General features: G+C 44.4%; 1 protein-coding gene and 1 long non-coding RNA gene across 4 annotated transcripts in view; one reads left to right on the forward strand and one right to left on the reverse strand.

The window, feature by feature from the left end:
• SEPHS1 (selenophosphate synthetase 1) overlaps window positions 1–9,606 on the reverse strand; it is a 23,965-nt gene extending 14,359 nt beyond the window's left edge. Inside the window, exons 1-3 of one of the 3 annotated variants that reach the window (XM_039570981.1) lie at window positions 9,500–9,606; window positions 6,128–6,389; window positions 2,865–2,968 (exon numbers count right to left, since the gene is read on the reverse strand). In XM_039570981.1, the coding sequence (XP_039426915.1) occupies window positions 2,865–2,968; window positions 6,128–6,320 (297 nt within the window). In that variant the 5' untranslated portion in view covers window positions 6,321–6,389; window positions 9,500–9,606. Of the gene's footprint in view, window positions 1–2,864; window positions 2,969–6,127; window positions 6,390–7,048; window positions 7,627–8,707; window positions 9,015–9,499 lie in introns of those variants that run through there. The other 2 variants (XM_010407773.2, XM_019290916.2) reach the window with 2 other exon arrangements.
• Window positions 8,955–20,746, forward strand: LOC109145747. Its single transcript, XR_005604484.1, has 2 exons — window positions 8,955–9,039; window positions 18,626–20,746. It is a non-coding gene; the product is annotated as an uncharacterized LOC109145747 (long non-coding RNA).
• The last annotated feature ends 1,454 nt before the right edge of the window (window positions 20,747–22,200 follow it).

Raw genomic sequence — 22,200 nt, forward strand, 5'->3', positions numbered from 1 at the left:
CTGACAACACATCTGATAGTCAGAGGTCAGTCTAATAATGCTTTTGCCAGCTGCCAAAACCACTATGGAAACAAATTCAGGGAAGTGCAATTCCCAAGTCTGAAGGAGCAGAGAGAACAACACAGGGCTTGTGAACATCAACAAACACAACAGGGCTCACAAACAGGAGTCAGCCTGGCCAGGTGCTGCAGGCCACCTGCCTGCTTGTGTAGTGCCCCTGAAACACAAAGATCTGTGTGCAATACTAAGAACTATTTGTAAGGGCAAAGGATGAAGAATCAGACACCCATCTCCAATCCTGAGTGAAGGTCCTTAAAACAGCAACAAACAGGTTCCTGGATGGAAGGGGAAAGATGCACTCTCTCAAACCAGCCAGCTCCTGCTCCTGTACTCAAACAGGTGTCTCCACAGTGCCACAACAGAGGCCAGTACCAGCCCTATTCCCAGTGGATTGATACCTATTAAAAAACCTTTTTGCGATTGCTTGTAACTTTTCTAATAAACCATTTAAGCTGAATAAATCCTGTGCTTGGTATGGATTTTACAGGTGTACATCCTAGGGATAATTTTGCACACAGACTAAATGTTTTCAAGGACAAAGCCAAAGTGAAGGAGAAAGGGGAAAAGAAAGAAGAACGATTTTGCATATAACTGCAGAACTTAGTTTTAAAATAGGCAGTGCTAGAGTGAGAGAAAGCTGTTTTCTGAAGCAGAAATCAGAAGTTCAGCTGAGTCCACAGGCAGTTTTGCCTTCCTCAGCTGTTTCCTAATCCCTTCTGTCACAGCACCCAGCTTGGAGTTCATTTGCACTTTTGGCTTTCCCTCTTTGCTTCCTCTCCTCCAATTAGGAAGAGAGATCAGATGAGGAGCTGCAGGTAAACCCTGTGCAGAGGGAAAGGAAGAGGCTCTAAATCGGGAAACAGCCACTCAAAACCAGAGTAGAAGTGCCTGGGTAAGGAAACTGAGAGGAAGGGCAAGAAGGAGAGTGTGCACTGCACATGAGTGATACTGGTAACAGGGTAGTAACAATAGGCATGGTCAGGGGACACCTGGACTTAAACCAGGGAAAGAAGCAGCTGGAGAAGCAGGGTAGCAGTAGCCTGTCTTGAGCAGAGGAGGCCAGAGCACACCCCTTTATACAGCCTGGACACCAACTCAAAATTCCCAAGTCTCACAATTCCTCTGCTTGTAACAACCATCCATAAACCCCATGGCAAACTGTATTTGACTGTCCTCTAACCAATGGTGGTCCACACAAGTAAAAGGTAATCTATACTGTCCCTCGGGGTACTCTGGCCCTCGAGAGAGAGGTCTGAGCAGAGGGTCCAGGAGCAGTAATCCTGCTGGATCATCATTGGTGGTATCAGCAAGAAGGCTCGTGACAAAATCCCCATTTTCAGTTAGCTCTTAGGAAGAAATACACATATATAAACACATCAGGAAGTGGCCAGCCACCAGATTAAAATAAATGCCCTCAAGAATGAAAAGTGAAGGACTTGAAAGTTAGACAGCACCAAGGTTACAGCTGCTGGTGCATGCATCACAGCACAGACTGTAACTATGATGCAACCACTGAAGCTGGACTAAGGCCAAATTTACATTCCACTCCTACCACACTTGACCTAAACGTCACCTGGTCACAGGCCCATCTATCTACTCCTGTGGCGTCTCCAAACAAAGCAACCCTCCCACTTCACCACAGTCTTTAAAACTCAAGTTAGTCCCTCAAGTTTTTATTATAAGGTGAGAAAAGAGTTTCTCAGATGCTGAACTTGAACACAGATCTCCAAACTTTTTTTTTCCTCTGGTCCCTGACAAGTTCCCACAAGATATTAAAGCAACCCACTTAAAACAGGAGAGCTCAACAACTCCATACTCGAGGCCAGCCTGAGATTTTTGGCTGCTCAGTTTGCAGAAAGAGAGCTCTCCTGGAAGAGAAATCACAGGAGCTAGGCTTACATATGTGCACAACACCTGGTCAAGCATGTTGATAAAAAAAAAGAAAAAAGATGGTCCCAATCTCAAACTGTGTCTAAAACCTACCAGACAGGTCTCACAGGGCAAACAGACAGCAGCACATAAAACATTCAGACACACCAACAGCAGTAAAAGCAATGGAGTCACATCCAAATCACAGAAAACATGAATTCTAGCACCTTTCATTTAACATTTCCTTATAGCTTTATTAAGTCTTTTTTAAAAGCTCATTTGTTTCCCATGACCTGTTCAAGTCAATAGTGATCACTCCCACACAGGCAGGAATCTCTGCTGAAACAGACTAAATGAGACAGAACACAGAAGGAACCAAGGCCAAAGTGCACACACCTTCCAACCAGTCATTTCAACGTGTCCGTGTTCAAGGGGAGGTAGCACCACAGGAAAGCTGGTGTTCACAAGGCACTCTGAAATTGCCAGGCACTATTGCCAGTTACAGACATTTAGGTATTTCCAGTTCTAACATGTTACCTGGTTATTTCAGTACCTCTAAAAAGGCCAATTACAGTGCGGTTCTGCTTGTAAGTGGAATTTACTCTCTGCTACTTTACAGGCTGCTCTTTTTTCCCTTTTGGGCTCTTCAAACCAAATCCCACAGAACAAGAAATGAAGGGAAATTTGAATTAAAGGTGGCAGTTCTCCCAGCTTTCACCTACATAGAAAGCAGCACTGCGGCATTCCTGGCCAACATGGGAGATTCCAGGATGAAATGATGCCTTTCCCTCTACATGTCTATTAAGGAAAGACTCTGAATGCAATTAATCACACAATTAGCACTGCATATCTAGAAGAAACGGTCAGAACAGCCATCAGATTGGCAAGAAGCTCAAATCAGCAACAGAGCCAAGAACTAAGTTTAGCCAACTTACCATCATATAAGGGTCATCCACAATAGGATAAATATAATCTGTCGTCTGGACTAATGACAAACCTCCATGTCTTAATGGAATAACGCAAGTGTCCATCCCAATTCCTGCAAAGACAGAAATCCATGAGTGAGGCGAGTAACTGTGCCCTTAATTATCTGTTGCTCTTAACAAGACAGCTTATAAAACACGCCTGTGAAATACAACTCGTAAGATTGCGTAAACAGACACGGCAAATTCTTTCATCAGAGAAAGCACACAGCACAAGTAAGAGAAAAAAGCAAAGAAAGAAAACTCCTGGTTGGAACTGAACATAAGTGCAAATGGCTGAAGGCAAGAACTAAACTACAATGTTCTTTATTATTTTGCAGCAGCATAACAGCACATCAAGAACATCTGTGCTTTTATGTAAGTACATTTAAAGTTAAGAGGAACTAAGTACATTGATATTGTCAAAAGCAAATAGGTTTTCCTGTCACTCCGATCTCAACAAAAACACAGTGACAGTTGTGAAAGGACACAGCATCTCATAAAGGACATTCCCTCACTTCAGAAGGAACAAGAACTCCACAAGTCACAGGCCAGGCCCTTGGTGAAAGATGGTTCACCCACCTGGAGCTTTTGCAACTGCGTTAACCTTGCCTTGCAAAGCTGGAAGGTTGCAGACCACCTGACAGACACAGAACTCCTTGGAGAAAACCACAACTGAGCACAACCTTTTCCCTGACAGTGGATATTTCAAACAGAACAAGCGATATGAGAACCTCCCAGTATTTGCTATGATGGAAGAGCCCACACCAAAGGGGCAGGTGACAAATCACAACATGCTGGCTCAGCCACACTTCTCTCTATGGATAACCTTGTGCCTTGCAGCAATGGCAGGAAGCTTACCTCCTTCCTGGGCTGGCAGCAAGCTGCCTGGAATTACTCTGCATGCTCCACAGGGCAAGAGTCTTCAAAACAGCCCATTTTTAGGGAGCGGATGTCACATAGGAACCTGTCCCCATGTATTAATGAAACACACTACCCTAGCAAGAGCTACAAGCCAGTGTTTAGCAGTGTTCTGTACAAGGATGGAGCAAGCTGCTGTCATCTGAGGGACAGAGGTCTGCCAGGCAATTGGTATATAGGTGGAGAGGCTCTTGCTTCTCCTGCCTGGAGAGGCAGGAGATCTTGCCTTGGAAGAGAACAGACACTGACAAGCTCCCAAGCAGTAATTTAGGGCTGTTCAATCTCCACAGAAGCTCCCAAGCCACTATGCCTGATGTCCAGTGCCTCCAGGGAAGGGCACATGAGCAGTCATGGATGTGGCCCAGGTCCAGGAGCTGTTTTGCCCTCAGTTCACCTAGTCATGCCATAATGTTGCAAGACCAACTTCACTTGGGCATTTTTCCACAATTTCATCAAAAGCGCTGCTTGACAGACAGGCCAAGGGGCTATGATGATGGTCCTTCTGAGGCTGCGTTAATGTTCCACCAAAACAGGTCTGAATAACAAGTGAATTTGTTCGGAGCCGTGACTGATTTCAGGTCCATAACAGCTCTGAGGATAAACATAAGATTTGCAGTTTCTTACTTACAGCCATATTTAAGTTTGCTCTGGGTAACATCCATTGCAGAACTAAAAAGGGAAGAGCTTGAGCCTGCTGCTGGCAACCTCCCTCTGACTGCATTTCAAAAGCATGATGCCTAGGCACAGGTGGCAAAGTTACCTGTCTATACCTTTTAAGCATGAGATATCAAAGACAAATCACACCAAACTTATCCAAAGACACATTTGCAGAAGCGATACTCATCACAAAAGCATATTTTAGAAGAGACCTGAACTCTTCACCTTCTATTACTAGCAGATTTTCTGTTACATAGTATCACACCTACAAACTGATGGCATAAGTCTACTTTTAGACCTTTTTATATAGCTGTAAAAGAAAAATCTACTAGCAGTACCATTATTGTTTACAGCCTGTAAGTTTGTAAGAGAAAGAAAAATTTAAACCAAATTATTGCTGATTTTAGAAAATTGCCAAATTGAAATGCTGCTGTGAACAGCTTATTTAATTTAGAAAAATACATATAAATAGCAATTTGGGGATGAAAAAAGATGGAAGTGTCCTCCATCAGGGAATATTAAATTATAGTGTCACCCCAGCTTCATACACAATTGCTGCTCAGATATTTCATACAAAGATCCCCACTGTTTAAGCAAGAACATGGGTGCCTTACTAATCTCTCATTATATTCAATCTCTACCAGAATAATGGGTTGCAACCTGTTAGGTTGCTAATAGACAATTAGCAATGTTTATATAATTTTAAATGAGATTATTGGACACTAAATTGATAATGAAATAACTTCAGAATAAATGCTCCATTGATACTCCTAAATTGAGAGGAAAAAAAACCATTCTGCACTGCAAAGAGATTGAATATGCAGGGCTGAGTAAATAGACAAACAGAATTAAAAGTGTCATTAAGTACATTATCTACATTAATTTATCTATATCAATATTAGGTACAGTAGCTGGTATCAAAATACCTACATTTGCCCTGTTCCCCATGTAGGTGGCTTGTGCAGGTTGTTTTCCCTTATTGCTTGCATCATTGTGCAAATATCAAAGAGAAAGTGAAGCTGGCAAGAACACAGAGGTCTTGGAAAGGCAGCCTTTCCCAGGCAGCTTCTACAGGTGAGCAAAAGAGTTAGAGTGGGGAACAATGAAAGGACTCAAAGGAATAATGACAATTGTGAAACAATTCACTCCCAGTCAGCTGAAGCAAGGAACTTCTCTTGCTCATTTTCTGTGACCCAGGAACAGAGGGAAGGGGAGGGAGAGGGGAAATTCACCTGGGAGTCATCTAATAGCGTAAAATTCATTCATCCATTGCATCAAATTCCAAATGCAATGCATGAACATAGAAGTCTAGAAATTAACTGAGAAATCAACTGACAGGACTTCTGGTTGCACAGCATCTACTGGGGAAAGGGAGGAGCAAACTAACACCTAAGGATGTGCCCATCACAATGGCCGTTCCTGAGTCTTTTGCCTTTGTAGTTGAGTGCACTGCAGGATGTTAAATAATTAAAATATAATTCTTGTATCCCAGATGCCAACAAATGACAGCATGAGATTCATTCTTCAGCTTTCTGGATGCTGTGCATGCATTATACAACATACAATTTTCAAACTGGTTAAACAAACCACAAATGTGATTGTGCCACTAAGCAAACCAAGCAGAAAGACCACCAATGTCCAGAGCAGCAACTACTTACCCAACCTGGGCATAACTGCCCCCAAGAATTGTTCATCTTCCTGAAAATGGTTTTCTTGTAGAGATTCGAGCAGTTTCTGTAAGACATCCTGTGGCACTTTGCAGCCTGTGCCTTTCAGTTCAGTGAATCGGGTCAGACGGAAGCTCTTGTCCAGTTCGTAACTTTCCGGGTTAAACGACTCCCGAACAGACATGGCTCTCTCCCACAGACTGCCGGCCTCTCCTACCCCAGAGCAACGGGATCAGTTTCTCTGCTGATCAGTCTTATTAAAAAATAAAAAAAATAATAATAATAAAAAAATTTGGAACATTAGAAATTCCTAGGACCTGCAAGGCAACATGTTTTCCACATGGAGCAAGTTGAAAGAGAAAGCACTCAATGCTGTTGTTCACCTGTTAAGACAGGTGTGCACATCTCACACAATTCATTTCCCTACAACTACAAAGGGATGACTCCTCATCCTACCTTCTGACACTTAAAACTATAACTATGCCAGATGAATCACAGAATAAACTTCTTTTCCAAATATGCTGCATCAGGTTTTCATTAAAAAAAGAATCTAACACACTTACCGACCTCATTTAACACAGAGGTAATGAAAGAAGTAATAGTTCCCAGAGCACAGAGGCCAATTTCCAAAAGGCAACCGGGGCCCTGATCCTGCAACATGCTCAGCAGAGACATCTGTTTGTACTCAGCTCAGTGTGGGGTCATAATTTTAGCCATTAACATATTAATCTCAAAAATAAGATGCTTTTCAAATAATGGCTCTGCTTCAGTCCTGAAGTAAGCTGAAGCTCCATAATACACCTGTTCTCCCTAGGGGAAAACACAGTCCTGGTGCTCTGTTAGTAGAGGTAGCAGAAGAACAAAGAGGCTGTATTTAAGCAGTCTGGTTCACCTACAAGCATGTCACCTTACCTTTTAGCATGTTCGAAGACATAAGAATGCTGAAAAGTTTCTTGCCTCTTCAGCCCTTTTTTAGTCAACTAATGATACAGAGAATCAGAGAATTGCCCATTAAAATGGTAGTGTAAAAAGACACTGATGCAATTCATTTAATAAAATTCTTAACAATGCTTGTCTAATTTTAGAAGTTTTTCCACTCTGACTCACATCCACCACACTCCAAAACTAATAAGAGGCCTAACCGAGACACTGACTTCTAAACAGGAATGGCTGTGATGAAATACAATTCATCTTTCTCAGAGACGTTTTCAGGAATTACTAAAAGCAACCTGTCTAGTGGTAGTTTCTTAGAAAGCAAGGATACTGTGTAACAGCAACAAGAACGGAGCTCAGTAGGATCACTGACAAAACCTGATACCGATGGCCACGTCCTAAAGAGGTTAAGCAGAAACGAAGACGGCAATGACTGGTATTTGCCAAGTTCAACTTTGCTAAATGAAGGAAAGAAGTAAATCTACAGACTGTGCTGTATCTCCCCTACACAGCACTTATTAACAAGTACATCTGTTCCATAAACCTTTAAGTCAATTTATTGACTATAATTTGTAGGAACCGAAGTTTTAAGTTCCCTAAGAACTTTTGATGTGGAGCCCAACTCCCCTTCACTGTGCTTTCCCTCCTTCTCTGGGAGGTGTGGCACTTATTTAAAACAAATCTTCCAAAGCCTAGGCTCGGGCAGTAATCCAAACTCCAGTTACAAGAACGTGTCTTGGATGAGCAATGAATTCAGTTCCTAACTGCTGTCTTCCAATGCAAGGCACTAAGCACTTGCAATCAAAAAAAAAAAAAAAAAAAAAAAAAAAGTATCTGGAAAACAACCTGTCAACAGAAATAGGAGACAAAAGCTTTTCAAGGAGAGGGGGAATTTTTTTCTTCATTCTTTTTTAACACTTCATTCTAATTAATTCCAGAGAATTATAAAAAGCAGCTTTCCCCACAAGGGAAACATCTTCCTTCATCTAACCAGTAATTGCAACAAGCTTAGCACCCCCTGCCTACTTACACAGGGATGGATGCAGAGGCCACAGCCTACCAGGAACTTTTTGCAGCCTTAAGGACTGTAAGGACACAGTTCCCCCGTTTGAAAACAAATAGTGACACAAACAAGATTTCATTTAATGGAAAACATCCGCAGTGCAAGAACACAGTCAGTTTTCTAATGAAGATCTGATTAAAGCTTCATGCAACTGTGTATTTCACAGACTGCCACGGGAGCAACATTCCCCGCAAGACCAAGTTTTGGTGACCTTGGTGGGCACAGCACCGAGTGCGGCAGAGTTCACGAAGAGTCTGAACAACTCTCAGGCACAAGGTGTGATTCTTGGGGCTGCCCTGTGCAGAGCCAGTGGCTGGACTGATGGACCTTGTGAGTCCCTTCCATCTCCGAACATTCTGTGATTCTGGCAGTCCATGCGGCATGCGATGTGAGCGATAAGCATCCCTCCCCAGCAGCAGCAAACACCTCCTAACCCAGACGTTTCTTACTTTAAAAGAGCGGCGTAATAAATATTAAAAGCTAAGGTTTAACCCTTGCCTTCCTAAACAGCAGAGAGGGGAGAGCACAGGAGCAAAAAGAGGGGGAGGGAGGAAAAACTGGAGCCAGGTACATACCCCAAACAAACCCCAGCGCACCCACCGCCAGCCCGACCGCCCGAGACACACAAGGCGAGGCGCTGCAACCACCATCGATCCGGGGAATGCGGCGGGGAGCGCTGCGGGCAGACATGGCTCCGGGACACCTTAAATTTCCAGCCGCTGCCTTTAGAGGCAAACCCGGGGCCTTCGCTGCCGCTCTTTGTGCGGCCGGAGAGGCGGCGGGGGAAGAGGACGAGGAGGAAGAAGCTGCGCGCGGAGCGGCGGTGGCAGCGGCCCCTTCCCGAGGAGCGGCGGGGACGGAGCCCGCGAGTGCCCGACCCCGGTGTCCCCCGTGTCCCCACGTGCAGGTACGGTGTCACCGGGGCGGGGTTCACCCCTCGCTGGCGCGGGCGGCCGGTGGGATGTTGGGAGCAGCCCCCCCCCCCTCCCCGCCGACACTCCGTAATGGGGAGGGAGGGAAGCGGGTGGGGGGGAGGAATGGGGGGGGAAGGAGGGAAAAGGGAAAAAAAATGTCGGCGGGCGAAAAATTTAACCCGTCCGCTGCCGGCGTCCAAATTTTTTTAAAGCGGCCGCATCGCGGTGAGGCGCTGCCCCCCCATCCCCGCTCCTTCCTCCGCCCTTCCCCCGGGGCCGGGCCGAGGGAGGGCGGCGGGGCCCGGGCCAGGCGGGCACCCCGCGTCCCGGCCGCGCCGCGCCGCCCCCCGCGCCCAGCCCGGCGGGAACGGCGGAGGCGAATTCCCCTTTAAATCTCCCCGCCTTGCACCCCCCCCCTCCTCCTCCTCCTCCCTCCTCAGGTCTCCCTCTCACCGGCTCTCGCCGCCTCCTCGCCCTCCGCCTCCTCCCGCGAACGGGACTCCCAGCGCGGTCCCACAATGCACCGGGCGCGACGGGCTCCCTCAGCGCCGCCTGAATAGAAAATGCCGCCGCCGCCGCCGGGCACGGGGGGGTTAAACCCCCCCTTTTCCTCCCTTTCCCTGCTTTTCCCTCCCTTTCCCTCCCGCCTCCCCGCTCCGCGCTTCCCGCCCCCTCCCGCTCCCCCTCACACCGCATCCCACGCGCGTTCCCGCGCGGGCGCGCGCGCCGTTTGCAGCGCGACATGTCGCGACACCGCCCCCCCCGCCCCTCAGTTCAGCACGTGTGGACAGCCAGGGTGTGTGTGGCGGGGGTCTGGTTCCTTCACGCAATCACAGAATCATCAAGGTTGGAAGAGACCTTTAAGATCATCCAGTCCAACCCAGCACTGCCACTGTAACCCCTTAAATACTAAACTTGATCAACCAGCGCCAGATCCAGGCACCGCTTGAACTTTTAACTCCAGGGACGGGGACTCCACCACCTGCCCGGGCAACCTGTCCCAATGCCTGACCACCCTAACTGTGAAAAATATTTCATTAATATCTAATCTTGAAAAAAGTTAATTCAAGAGCTGATTTTTTTTTAGCAATATATTATTGAACATTTATTAGTAGAACAAAAGCATATCACAGCGCTGGGGCGCTTGGCAATATTGCAAGATGCGCCCTCCATTCATTTAACTGTGGACTTAAGTACTCTCTTAAACTGTTACATATTCATTAAGCCCAGAAAGCAATTTACACTTCACTCAACTTTCCCCACTCTCCGGTCTCTGCTCCCTTCCGCCAGCACGCCGCCGTCTCGGTGCTCGGGATCGCTTCAGAACTGCAGACAGGCCCCCTCTCTCCGGTGCCTCCGCAGTCTCCAGCCTCATTTGTAGCTGAGAGTTTCCTTGGGAGGCGTGAGTTCTGATGAGATAACAATCTTCCTGGGATGCATGCGGTTTGTCTTCTTTGTTCCTCTAAGATGTCTTGGTTCCTGGCTCCGTAGTTTCTCAACTCAAGAGACGTTTATTACCATGTGTTTATTAATACATTTCTTAACATATTACAACTATTTCGAAGTTACAATTTACCTTAATCTCGTTTCTACTTAACTACATTTTACCTTAACACTATTTCTACACAATCCATCATCACTTCTAAATGTTTGAATCATATATGTGAAAGACAACATTTATCATTCACTCATTTATCACAATCCCCCCTCTTCTTTTTGTCAATTATGTTGGCTTGAGCTACGATCTTTAATTACACTTCACTGTTACGTTTGAAATTTCTACTGATTAACCTGGCTTCTTCAAGGGGCTCTCCAGTGCTGGAGAGTTAACACTATTTCTACACAGTACACTAGCACTTGTAAATGTTAAAATCCTATATGCGAAAGACAACATTTATCATTCACTCATTTATCACAGTCCCCCCTCTTCTTTTTGTCAATTATGTTGGCTTGAGCTACGATCTTTAATTACACTTCACTGTTACGTTTGAAATTTCTACTGATTAACCTGGCTTCTTCAAGGGGCTCTCCAGTGCTGGTTTGTTTCTTCAGTATCATTATCCTTCGTGGTGTTCCAGAAGTAGCTTGTTCCGAGTCCATAGGCATGGTGATTACCTGCATACCTTGGACGACAATTGTGATTAGCCAGATGAAGCAGGGAATTAAACAAGGAAGGAATATCAGCCCAGTGGTCACACACAAGAAGAAAAAAAAATAGTTTTTTCCACCATGCGGTTCCTAAGAATTATCCCACCAGCTAGTTTCAAGTATTGTTTCCCATTTTTGAACTGGTACATGAGCAATCTTTCGTGTGTCAGTGGCAATATTGAGTATAGCTAGACCATTATCAGTTATTTGCAGGCACCAATCAGAGGAATTAAATTTCTCACCTACTCCGCCTTCCTCTGCTAGCAAATAGTCAAGGGCTAAACGGTTTTGATAAGTCATTGCACTGGTTTGGGATAACTGTTCAGTTATTTATTCTAAAGCTGAGGCAGTTTTGTTGCTAATGATTTCCACCACTGCTTGGAGTCTTATTATCTTATTTAGCATATAAATGGGGGTCCTATACCCCCATCATCCATCTTGAGCCCAGGTGGCTGGGCCATGATATTCTATTACTCATTTCAGGTGGCCACTCATCGTTTTTCCACCTTTGGGTGCCTCCTATATTACCACTCCATTCTCGGATACTTTCTGCTGAGCTTCGCTTTTGTCTTTGTAAATCTTCATAAACTGGAATGCCTAAATTTTTCCCTACTGCCTTTGGCAATAGAAAAAATCTTGGCTGAATGGTTCCAATTGTACAAACTCCTCTCCAATCTGCGGGAAGTTTAGTCTAAGCTTTTCTCCCACAAATCTTAAAGAGCCCATCGGGGGCATCCCTCGGCTTGTTAACACTGCTACTGCGGCACCAGTAATTATGTAACTCTGCCATGCCTGCAAAGGGACTAATAAAATCATCATTGCTACTGTTACACCAGAATAAGGTAATGTTTTTCCGGGTGCTACATTTTTCATTTGGTTGTTTATTCAGTTTCCAATAGCCATTAGGGGTTTTTGGTGACCCCCAATGGTGGGTCACATTTGTGAATAGAGTTCTTCTACACGGGGTTGCTCTTACCCAGGTTTTATACATTGATTTATCTCCCCTCCTGATGCACCCCTTACTCCTGAATTTCGCATCCATCTTTCAGGACGGTGTTCTCTAGATATTTTGGTTTTGTTACAAAAAAGAATTTCGGAGATACTTAGGCTAATTCCCTTCCAGGGCCATAGCTCTGTTGTTACGGCACCTCCACATATCCAACAGTCACTGACATTTAGCTCTTGTGCTATTCGTTCCATTAAATCTATAAACAGACTTTCGCCTACTGGGGGGAGAGATGGTGTTTCTTTTAGCTGCTCTTTAACTTTCTTGTAGAGGGAGTCTGAAAGAGTTGGGGGTGACGGAGTCTGTTTCAAGGAGCTTCTGAGAGTCTGCACTCGCTGCTTTATTAGCTCCTTTTTAATTTTGTCTTGTGCACCTCCACTGTCTGAAATGCCCCACATTCCTGCATTGACAAAACAAACATACTGTCCCTTCGGACATGGTGGTCCAGGCTGGTGTCCCCGTGAGGATTTTAACTTGGCTACCCATAGGGAGTGTTCCCCATAATTACGAGTCTCTAGGGATGCTTTGCAATAACATTCATTATTTACTGTTGTGTGCCAGGTTAGATAAGAAGCACGACTGCCCCATCGTATAAAGGAGTTACACTTGGTGCAGGGATTTTCTGGATTTGCGTTGCTTGGGGTTACCCATGCAAGGATGCCTGCGATAATTACGATTGCCGCGGTTGTAATCAGAGGCCCGGTGTGGCATACACCCCTCGTCTCACGCCCTCCGAGGCTGCTGCTCGTGGCCGGGCTATACCTAAGGCAGGGGCAGAGGCCAACCCGGTCTTGCCCTCTTTACACTGCTTGTTCCACTTCCATGCAAACCGTACTGCACATAAGTGTAATTCTTGTTCTCACTTTTCTTCAGGAATTTCCCAAATTTCAGGTACTCCCACCTAATACTGTCCCCACCCAGCTCTGTGGGTCCCGCGTGCCCCCACAGACGCGCAGGTGGGTTCAGTGTTACAGTCAGTACCAAAGAGTCCAGAAGGGCGTTTGTGTGCGTTCCACCAGGAGCATTTATTGCTGCTACACTGTCCAAGGGTGCAGAGGCAAATACCAGCATGACCCCAAAACTCACAGTTCTATCTGGGGTAAAGGTGGGAGCAGGGAACGGGGAGCAATGGGGAGCTCTGGGGGAGTGAGGAGGGGTAGAGTCTGACAGCCAACCGGGGAATCCAAACTGGGATAGATTAATGTAACAGAACAAGCATCCCGGGAGAAGCCTTTTTCATCACCCTAACATAAAGTGGTTCTTGTGGTACTGGGGACTTGTCTTACTGAGAGCTCTTTGTCCCTTGTAGTGTGTGTTCACCGGCCACCACACCCACGCACACAAAATTTGTTCTACCTCAGCATTTCCCTGACTTTTTTGTTCTTTATTATTTCCGCAGTTCAGAAAGTGGGGATGTCTCTTTGTGGAAGAGCAATACCACTTATTTGGGCATTTAAAACATTTGCACAATACCCATGCTTGATGAAAAAGAAAGCCGCATAGGTTGGGTCTTTTGGTTGGCAATAATTTATTTTAGTCCTTTGAGAGTTTGCATTATTCTTATGCTGTATAATTAGAATAATTCTAAGTGTCTTACTGACCGTCAGGCCAATGTTCTTTTATCCAGGCTTGTATAATTTCTCACTCTTTTTTGCTTATTTCACACTCAGCAGAGAGTGTTAGTTTCTGCTCACAAATCAGGGTGACAACCTTTGCTAGGTGTTGAAGGTCACAGAATGCAGTCAGGTGGTTGTATCTACGGCACTGCAGACATTGAGGTTGCCGCTTACAGGAAATACAATACCAATTTTGCTTACAGTGTTCACACTTACATTCAACCCAGCCACAGTATGTACTGTTAGGATGAATTAAACAAGGTATTTGGAATGGCGCTGGTGGGGGCTGTAATAATGCTTTCAAGTCAGGATATAAAGTGATTTTTTATTTATACAAATCACAAGCTAATGCAAACACATTAGGACCCTCTGTCTGATACAGTCCTGATCCTCTGGTTTGAAGTGGAATTGTTCCTCCCCAAGGGGGATAACGCAGGGGTCTTAGGACTTGCCTGGATGGTATCTGTAACCACTGATACAGGTCTGGTTTTATTTCTTTATCATTTACAACCCTTAAATTTTTCTGTGGATCATTCGTGTTTTCCTGGTTCATTGCCCCCCTGTCTGCACTTAAGAGTTAATTTTATATCACCTGGTGTAGATATTAGGGTCCACTCCTTAGGTTCTTCCACAGGTCCTTCGATTCTGTTGGTGTAGATCCACCCTCGTTCTTTGGTTCGGATTGCTGCCTCGGTTGTCAGCAACAGCTGGAATGGACCTTCCCACTGTGGAGCCAGAGTATGCTCCTTCCACGTTTTAACCATTACCCATTACCCAGGGTGAATATTATGGATTTTGAAGTCTAATGGTGCAGTTTAAGAAATCATTCCTTTCTCTCACAAATTTTCCAGGGTTTGGGCAATTTTGGTGATATATTTTTAACACTTGCCTCCCCTTCCTCATAAGTAGCGGTTTTATGTTGAGTGGTCAGAAAGGGCAGCCCAAACATCATTTCATAGGGGGACACTCCCAGGTCTGATCTGGGTTGTGTCCTGACTCTTAATAGGGCTAAAGGTAAACACTTTATCCAGGACGTCTGTGTTTCAATCATTAATTTGGTTAAGGTGTTTTTAGAGTTTGATTCATTCGTTCTACCCGACCCGAATTTTGAGGGTGCCACGGGGGATGAAAGTCCCACTCCATTGCCAGGGCCCATGTGGTTTGTTGTAACACCTTTGATGTAAAATGTGTTCCTCTATCTGAGTCTATTTTGTTAACCATTCCATACCTGGGAATAATTTGTTCCAGGAGAGTTTTGCATACTACATTGGCTGTAGCCTTAACAGCTGGGACAGCTTCTATTCAATGAGTTAAATGGTCTATTATTACTAATAAAAATTTCCATTTCTGTACTTGGGGAAGTTCAGTAAAGCCTACTTGGATGCTTTGAAATGGTCACAGGGCTAACTCGTGCCCTCCTGGTGTGTTTTTTCTCATAGTTTTTAAATTTATCTTCTGATATGTTACACAATTTTTAGTCACTTGTTTGGCTAATCCAAAAATCTCAATGCATCTATAATTCCTCAAAAAATGATCACATAAGGCTTGAGTTCCCCAATGAGTTTTTGGATGCATGTCTTCTAATATTTTTCTGGCTAGGGGCTTATTAAGTAACTGCCTCCCATCAGGGAGTTTCCATTTTCCAGACTGGTCTTGCTCCTCCCCTAACTTATGGAGTTCTTTTTCCTCGGCTTCGCTAAATTTTGGGATTTCTGGTTCTTCTTTGCTTGGAGCTAGGATTAATATAACTTTTTCACCTCCATTTGCTGCTGCATCCCTAGCCTCTTGATCTGCTAAATTATTCCCTCTTATCTCTTGGGTCCTCCCCTTTTGGTGTCCTTTAATATGTACCACAGCTATTTCTTTAGGCAATCTTAACACTTCTAAGATTTCTAAAATAAGTCCTTCATGAATCAGCCCCTTACCTCTTGAATTTAATAACCCTCCTTCTTCCCAGATTTTCCCAAAAGTGTGTACTATTCCATATGTGTATTTTGAATCTGTAAAGATTGTCCCTACTTTTCCTTCTAATAACTTCAAGGCTCTGTTAAAGGCATACAGTTCACAAGACTGGGCTGGCCAGTGACTAGGCACTTTTCCCTTCTCTTTGTCTCATTGTTCTCCCATCTACCACTGCATACCCAGACATTTGCTGCCCTTGCTGGCACCGGGAAGACCCATCAATAAATAACTTTTCTCCATCCGGTAGTTCACATTCACACACGGGTAGTGTGTGAATATTTTAGTTTGATAATCTATTAGTTCTAAGCAATCACGAGTAACATTCCCCTCTGGTTCCCCATACAAAAACTGGGCAGGATTCACATGGCTACTGGTGGAGATGGTTAAATTTGGAGTTTCCAGGAGCATAGTTTCATACTTTAGCATCCTCGAATCTGTGAGCCACATCTTGGCTTCTTGGTTTAATACTGATTGTGGGACATGTGGGGTATGTACTGCCAGGGTTCCGCTAAACGTGAGCTTCCAAGCTTCTTCTACTAACAGTGCTACAGCCCATATAGCTTGTACACAGACTGGCCACCCTCTGGCCACGGGATCTAATAATATAGACAGAAATGCTACTGGCTTCTTGGACCCCATCCCCCCCATTCCTGTGTGAGTACTCCATAGGCTACCCCGTCATTTGAATCAGCAAACAACTGAAAGGGTCTGGCTACATCTGGTAAACTATCAGCTTCCCTTTTACTATTTCTAGCTTTTCATCGTCTTCCTGTGTCCAACAGATATTATCCTCGCTGATCAGCTTTTTATGCAAAAGTTTTACCACTTTGCTATATTCATCAATCCACTGCCTACAGTACCCCAGTAATCCTAATAGCTTCCTAACTTCCTTTTTGGTTTGCGTGGAGGGAGGGATCATATACCCTGCACCCTTCCAGGATCTAACTTCTTACTTTCCTGGCTTAGCCAATGTCTTAAATATTTTACTTCTTGTTCTACAAACTGTAGCTTTTTCTTTGAAACCCATAGCCCTTTTTTCCCCAGAAAATTTAACAGATTAATAGTGGTGTTCCGAACTGTTTCCTCATTTGACCCTGATAATAATAAATTGTCTAGGTATTGTAAGTTAAGTACCTCTTCACTTCGTTCAAAAGATGTAAGAAGAGCCTCTAAAACTTGCCCAAACAGATTCGGAGATTCTGTAAATCCCTGGGGCAATCGAGTCCACAGTAATTGTTGCTTTCTTCTTGTATCAGGATCTTCCCATTCAAATGCAAAGAAGTCCTTGCTACTTTCTGCTAATGGGCAAGCCCAAAATGCATCTTTTAAATCTATCGAACTGTACCATGTGTGACAGGGAGGGATATGGTTCAGGAGGGTCAACATTTATCATTCACTCATTTATCACAAATCTGAATCTCCCCTGTCTCAGTTTAATGCCATTTCCCCTAATCACAGAATTGATTAGAAATCGATTGGAAAAGACCTCTGAGATCATAGAATCCAACCTATAACCAAGCACCACCTTGTCAACCAGACCATGGCACTGAGTGCCACCTCCAGGCTTTCCTTAAACCATGCTCCAGAGATGGTGACGCCACCACCTCCCTGGGAACCTGTTCCAATGTCTATTCATCCTTTACGTGAAGAAATTCTTCCTCACCGCTGCCCAAATACTGCTGTTTCCCCTGAGAAACATGAGTCTGCCTGTGGAATTTCTTCCTCTGACATGTTCTCCTTCAATATGAAAACATTGGGATTGGGAACAATTCGGGCGGGAAATTTAACCAGAGCTGAAGAGACCCGGCACTCTCCAGAGCCAGGTCCTCCACCAGTGCTGAATTTTGCCCAGAAACTGGATGAAAAGTCACATTTGATCCATGTCACACTAAAATGTGTGAGGAAAGGAAACTGAGGGGGTCAAATGGACCTGACAATGGGCAAAATTTGGCAAATGTTAAATTTTTCTGAGTGCAGAGCCAAGGCGGTACCCTGGGGAGACAGAGGTGTCATCTCCTCAGGTGTCATCTCCAAGGGGTTTGGTCAGTGTGTGGCCGAGGGAAGGCTGCAGGTACCACAGCAGGAACACTGCAATGTGGCTGAGTGCATAAACTGGTGGCTTTTTTTACCCAGAATTTGCTTTTGAGCATGCTTCAGGAAAAATGTTTTGCAGCAGGTGGTGATGGTTTCAGCATAACTCTAGGAAGCTGTGCTGTTTTCCAGTCCCAACAGCCAGGATTGTCACAGACTATTTGCTCGAATCAACCCTTTTCCATCACTGATTTGCACAGCATCCCGTTGTTTTCTTATGCATTTAATATATAAATCACTGGAATCTAGCGTGTCTATAACAAGTCTGATTTCCAGTGTCTTTCCAGTTCATTTTTCTCCCTGAAAGTGCTTTTTGCACTTCTAAAGTCCCTTTTCCCAAATGATTAAAGCCAGAATTCAGATGAGTCTCTTGTTTTACATGCAAGACAAGTTTTCCCCAGAAAGGAGGGAATTTCTGTGTCAGGGATAGCACAGGGCCCAGTTTACATTTCCAAATAGATAAAACAGGCACTTTGCTTCATGTAATTTGCAGCTAAGTATCTAATTAAGTAATTGCCTGTTAATTCAAAGATTGCTTTTCGTGCAACTGGCTTTGAAAAAGTCCTGCCTAAAAACAAGCAGAAAGAGAAAAAATTAAAATGTTGCTTTTCTTGCCTGATTTTAATTACTCTTTTTATCTCCCAGCGAACGTAGTGCCCCAGGACTGTGGGGCAGAGGACCAGAGGTGCATGAGAGCTCTTGGAACTGAGCACATTTAGGAAGTCACTAATATTTGTATAATTAATTGATTTCCAGGCTCCTCCATGTTTCTCTCCAAAAGCATTTCAAGCTCGACACACAGAAGCTGTTTCTCCATGAGCAGCTGTGGGGCATTTGGCTGATGGTTTTGACAGTAGAGATGAATCGAGGACACGGCATCTGCAGTCCTGACCTGGAATTTGAACCTTTGGTGCCTCTCCCTCCTCCCAGGTGGAGAGAAGGTGGAAGATCTCACAATCTTCTGATTGCCATCAATCTGAGCTGATTTGCTGAGCATTGGCCTCATATCATGTCTAGGTGTTCCTTGAGAGATGATTTCAATCTGAAAAAAACCCCTGTAAGTATCTTGAGAGCTGGAAATCAGATGCTCTGATCTAACATTTCTTCAGCATTTAGCCATCACCTCTACAAGCAGCACCTCATTAAAAAAAAAAAAAATGAAGCATAAGGAAAAGCATGAGAATGTTGCTGATTTTGAGCCCTGACTTACATGTTTTTCCTTTCTGATATTTTTGGAGGGAAGAGGGAATTGCATCATATTTTTATCCTCTTTTTTTCCCCCCCAGCATCTGTGAGGAGTAGACATTTCTTTAACAGAGGAAAAAAAAAAAAAAAAATAGAGATTTCCAGGTGGTAACATGGCTGAAAGAAAACATGAATACATGGAAATTCGTACTCATTAGTACCAGTACATATGTGACTCTGTAGAGCTGAAGCTAACCAGGACCAGTGTATAGGGATGAGAACTGCACATAATTGAAATCCTGATTAATTAAAAACAATGTCTTGGCACAGACAATGATGGAGCATCCTTGGGTGGATCTGCAGGTGTTCCAGTGGACATGTGCACCAGGGCCTGCTACCTGTGCTGGGGTGAGGCTTTGTGTGGGCAGGCAAGGGGCAGGAAAGTGGCTTTGCCAAGAAAACCAAGCCAAGAGGAGCAGTGAGCCACCTCTTCACTGCAGCTTCAGGTGTGTTGCTGCACCCAGCACACACGTGCCCCATGCTTCTCCAGGGGCTCCATGCTTGGAACAGCTGCTGGAGTATGTGTGGGATCAGGAAGGGAATCCAGTGCACACAGGGGAGTGTCCTTTTTGTGCAGGACAATAAACAAAACCCTGAAAGGGTAGTCGTGGGTCCAGCAGCCCTGGGGGGGGCCCACATTTCTGGAACCACCAGCTTCACGGAATGTTTTCCTGGAGTTAAATAATGGTTTTCTAGAGATAAAAATTGACCACATTTCCTTTCCTCCCCCCATGCCAAAGGCTTTTTTTTCACCTGTGTGCAAAATACCCAGCAGAAACTCCATTATTGGAGTGATTGGGTCCAATGCCATGAGAAGGGACTGCTCCACACACCTTAGAAAGTGCAAAAAGCAGAAAGAAAAGAAGGTAGAGCCCTCGGTGCTGTGCCCGATTGCTCATCAAAGCCAGCTGCCTCCTGTGCTGAGCTGAGGACGTGACAGATGTCTGTAACCTTTACAGGTGCAGGGCCTGCATTTCATCAGTCTTTTTTCCATGGATGACCTGGAGTGTGGATTATTAGCAGCTCAGATTTCTTTGGCCGAGGTGCTGTGTTGTGTACACATCTGGGTTAAATCTAAACAATATTTCTGATCCATGTAGGCTTCTGACTTGGTTCTGCATCTTTGGTGTTTAAAAAATGATCAGTTTGAGCTCTCCCTGTTCTGTTTCTTAAATGTCAGAAGAAACTTTTTTTTTTTTTTTTAATAAAACAATTCAGCCTTCCCCTGCAATGTTCATAACCAAGAAATTGTGGCATCACAAGAGCATGAGGAAATACCGGCTGATTAAAACCAGGGTAAGAAATGACAGCAAAAGTGTTTGTCTTTTTTTCCCCTCATTTTAGAATTCACAATGAAGTGGCTGGTAAAAGGGGACCAGTTGGTTCAGCTCCGCTTGGGCTGAATATGAGGTTTAATGCACTGAAACTACTTCCACTGGCAAACTTTAGTGTCATAATTTAATTTCTCATGTAAAGCACATCTCACAGCATTACTTTTTCCCCACATCTCTCTGTTTTGACAAAGCAGAGCGTGTTTGGGCTATTGTTGGCTTTCTTTGCCTCTTTTTTTGTCTTTTTCTTGCCTCTCATTAATATACAAGTGTCATTAAATAATAATGATGCTGGTAGTGACCTTTGCTGTGCCTTGGTGTTTGCTCATTTTTGCTTCGAGCAGCAGATGTTCTTGGTCTTTGTTTTCTGATGCCAGATGGGGACTTTGCCCCTTTAACCTTTGATAAGGTGCTTTAATAGTCTCTGACATGAGATTTTATCAAAAGCCAAGTAAATCATACCTGCCTGGCAGCTTCTTTTAAACTTTCCCATCGTGGTTTACAGCAGTCCAAGGAAGGGCAGTTTCCTCTGTGTTTTTGCAGGCTGTATTTATCCCCTGCACCTGTTGGAGTGAAAGCTTCTCTGGACTCAGCCCAGAGGAAAGCCAAAGCAGAGGGGTTAAATTAAAACCTTTGGACAAGCTGAGATACATGAAGTCACACCAAAGTGAAAGAGAAATATAGATTTTTAACTTTTAGGAGAAATATATGCTAAGTGCCTTAAGCATTAAAAAGCTGTAGCAGAGACTTTAAACACAGTTCTTGCTGCAGCAGTGTTACCTTTTCACAGAATTCTTTACTTTAGACAAAGTATAGATAGAATTATACTGTTCACATTTTTTAGATGGAGTGTTCACATAAACAATAAGAGCTGATAGAAACTGTATACACAAATCTGTGTAATACCTATTTAACACTTGTGTAAGACTTACAACTGTTAAAATTAGACCAGGATAGGTTAAGAAAAACTAGAATCGTGTGTTAATCTTATTGGTCAGTTAGCAAATATAATCCACACTTCTGTAAGAAAAAAATAATTAGAAAAAGCTAGAATTAGAAGAAGAAGCTGTTTTCTGCCTGCTGTTTGCTGTTGCTGCTTTGCTTTATCATGTAACCCCCTTGAACTCTGCCTTCAAGAAAGCTATGAGACTATGAAATAAAGAACTTAGCAGAACAGCAGCCTCCTCTGCTCTCTTACCCTGGTCTGAGAAGGAAGGGTATCCCATCAAAAGCTCAACATGCATCCAGGTGTGCATCCTCCGTGGAGGGAGCACGCACGGGCAGGGATCCTGGTGCTCCGCTCCTGGGTGATGCTCCAGCACCAGCCCCTTACCAACCTCCACCGTGTACCAGTCAAACAGGGTGATGCTGCCTATGAGTGATCAATGGGGTCTGACTAGACTCACCTGGACCCCATTTTCCATCGATTTTTGATGTGAGATGGGGAAGGTGGTGTGCACACAGCTGCTGCTGGGGTTTTGGTCCTTGTTCCCTTGCTGTGTGCCCAGCCAGAGGCCACGGGCTGCTTTTGCAGCAGAAGTTAAACACCACTGTGCTATAATCCTTCTTCTGAAGAGGTACCCTCACAACATCTGTCTCTTCCTCATCCCTTTTGCAGTGTTTCATACTTTGCTCCTGCACTTGGCCACCCCAAAAGCCCCAAGGGAAAGTCCACTTTGCAGTTTCTACTTGTTTATTTGTCCAGGCATCTACATGACTTGTACAAACAGCCACCAGCACTGGGTTGGGGTGGTG

This window comes from Corvus cornix, chromosome 1A (assembly GCF_000738735.6).
Source record: "Corvus cornix cornix isolate S_Up_H32 chromosome 1A, ASM73873v5, whole genome shotgun sequence".
NCBI lineage: Eukaryota > Metazoa > Chordata > Aves > Passeriformes > Corvidae > Corvus > Corvus cornix.